The sequence below is a fragment of the Capsicum annuum genome, unplaced genomic scaffold, assembly GCF_002878395.1.
Source record: "Capsicum annuum cultivar UCD-10X-F1 unplaced genomic scaffold, UCD10Xv1.1 ctg3496, whole genome shotgun sequence".
Classification (NCBI taxonomy): Eukaryota; Viridiplantae; Streptophyta; class Magnoliopsida; order Solanales; family Solanaceae; genus Capsicum; species Capsicum annuum.
In genome coordinates this window covers 6,458-9,137 of record NW_025841842.1, presented here as the reverse complement: position 1 = coordinate 9,137, position 2,680 = coordinate 6,458, and the positions used below count along the sequence as shown (strand labels likewise).

Sequence of the window (2,680 nt, the reverse complement as noted above, 5' to 3'; positions counted from 1 at the left end):
CATGATAACAAGAAGAATAGTGTAGGAGATTTTTCACAGAGGGTCTCTGAAGTCTAAGCTCAATAGCAAGCTAGCAGATCTCAATTACTATCCTTAGATTTTGATTTTTCCAGTTTTGCTTAGATGTAATGGTTGATAGAATAGCTAACTGATTGGTTGTTATGCCAATGCAGTTTGATTTTACTGAATGTAAACACTTTCGGTATAAACTGATATTTTAATTGCCAAAAAAATTAGTGAAGTATAACGAGTTGAGTTTAATTATAACGTGACAGCTAGCTTCATGATGATTGTGAAATAAAATATGAATTTAAAATCAGAGATTTATAATTTTTGAAATTAAGATAAGTTATTTATTATAACAGTGACAACATGAGATAAGAAATTCTCACACTAATAATATATACAATAAACTCATGAAATATATTTGTGTGGTTGATTATGTTAGGTTAAATTAGCCAATAAATATATGTTTTATTTGTGTGGGTTACCTTGTCAAATGCTCCTTAGAGGATTTTCTATCCAGACGGTCCTAAATCTATGATTGAAAAATTACTTATTATTCCATCGTAATCATGATAAGTCCTATATGCTATTTTATCAAGGAAGGTTAAGAAAAATATGAAAGAAATTAAAGGCATCTGTGCACATGTGTGATGGTCAGTTTTGGAGTACCCCTAATTTTTTTTAACATTCCTTAAACAAATGATATACATTTTTTTGTGTTGTTCTTATATGAAATTTAAAAATGTACCAATATTAAAGGTGTATAGAAGCATCTTTGTACAGACACAACTAGCCGCAGAATAAATAAAAGAGCAATTTATGATGGTCAAATTTTTTCTTCCTCAATGTTGTCTTTTAAGGGATAAAAAGTTCAGTTTGATGCATTAAAATTTTTGTTATGTGTAAGATTCGAAAAATAATTGAATCGCAAGAGTTTATTGTACGTAGTCTTATCCTATATTTCTATAAGAGACTATTTTCACAACTTAAATACGTGACCTCTTGATCATATAACAATCTAAATGAAAATGTCAATTATATAACTAAATTATGCGGGAGTCCTATATCACACTTCTAATTTATTTTTGACTTGCAAGATTTTTAATCTTGAATATAAAATAGGTTAATTATCTGCTATAGTAGGAATAAATAATCTAATGATATAAAATATCTTGAAACGGTGTATATAACTTAACCTCTTTCACAAACTAGTGTAAGGAACCAATATTCTTTACTAGGATTAACTATATACATTTTAAAAAAAAAAACATTTAAATAGTGGTTCCTAGTCAAATCCATATCAAAATATGTTTTTTAGGTAAGGCCTAGTGGTTTAATGAAGTGGAATGAGTATCATGAGATCTTAGGTTCAATTCTCGACAGAGACGAACACCACATGATTTCTTCTCATCTGATCTAGTCTTGGTGGACAGAGTTATCTAGTACCTATTGCTAGTGGAAGGTAACAGATGTACCGTAAATTTAGTCGAAATGTTTCCTAATTATTAACAAAATAGGTTTTGCACTATATGACACGTATGACCCAACCCATTCAAAGCTCTTATAAATAGCTACCCCTTCCACTCTAAACAAAACCCCCCTACTTTCTCATCCAACACCAAACATTTACATACAAACTTTGTAGAGAAAAACAATGTCAGGCTGCAGCAAAATCCGCCACATTGTAGCACTGCGCCAAATGCTACAACGCTGGAGGAAGAAGGCATCCACAACGTCCCATCGTCACGTCCCTATCGACGTGCCATCGGGTCACATAGCCATCACAGTAGGCACCAATTGCAAGAGATATGTTGTCCGTGCCACTTATTTGAACCATCCAATGTTCAAAAAATTGTTGTCACAAGCTGAGGAAGAGTATGGTTTTACTAACTCTGGTCCATTAGCTATTCCTTGTAATGAGTCTTTTTTCGAAGAGTTACTAAGTCACTTGGCTCGATTTGATTCCTATAACAACACTTGTCACATGGATACTCGAAAGAATCTTGATTTTTGGGCTGATTCTAGACCTCTTTTACATAATAAGTCCGTATGGTAATATACGAGAGACAAGACCAAGATTTTAAGTCGATGAATACAAAGTTTTAGTACAAAAATACAATTTTTTACCTAAGATTTTCTCGATTATATATGTTATGTTCGAGTCAAACACAAGTGGATCTGTCAAGGAGATGGCAAGAAAGTGGACGAGTTGATTAGCCACAGAGTCATCCAGATATTAAATTAAGAGTGAAATCCAAGAACATAGCCAATAGAAGTTGCAATGTGAACAAAAGCAGCAGATGAAAAAAGAACAAGCAATGATTAATGTTGTACTTAATTTTTTTTTTCTTCCCAAAGATTGATTTTTGATGATGTATTAATGGAAAATTGTAGAGAAATTAATTAGAAGCCATGTGTATAAATATATAGATATACAAAGATTTATATGGATTTTGTTCTTATCTTATGACTTATGTATAATTCTTGTTTTGGATTATATTAGCAAGATAATTAGTTTGGAGCTTTAGACATATTATGGAATTGCGCCTGCTGAATTTGCATTAAGCCTGTCAAACGGCCCGTTTGATCAGGCCCGAACCGGCACAACATAGCAGCCCGGCCCGATCAGCCCACGGGCTGTAGGGTTTCAGATCCCGAGCTGGATTTTTTTTTT

The 2,680-nt window shown here is 32.7% G+C and overlaps 1 protein-coding gene across 1 annotated transcript; it reads left to right on the top strand.

Moving 5' to 3' along the window:
- Window positions 1–1,625: 1,625 nt before the first annotated feature.
- On the top strand, window positions 1,626–2,331 carry LOC107848894 (indole-3-acetic acid-induced protein ARG7-like). Its single transcript, XM_016693616.2, has one exon. The coding sequence runs from the start codon at window positions 1,661–1,663 to the stop codon at window positions 2,060–2,062; it is 402 nt and encodes a 133-aa protein (XP_016549102.1). The 5' UTR covers window positions 1,626–1,660; the 3' UTR covers window positions 2,063–2,331.
- The last annotated feature ends 349 nt before the right edge of the window (window positions 2,332–2,680 follow it).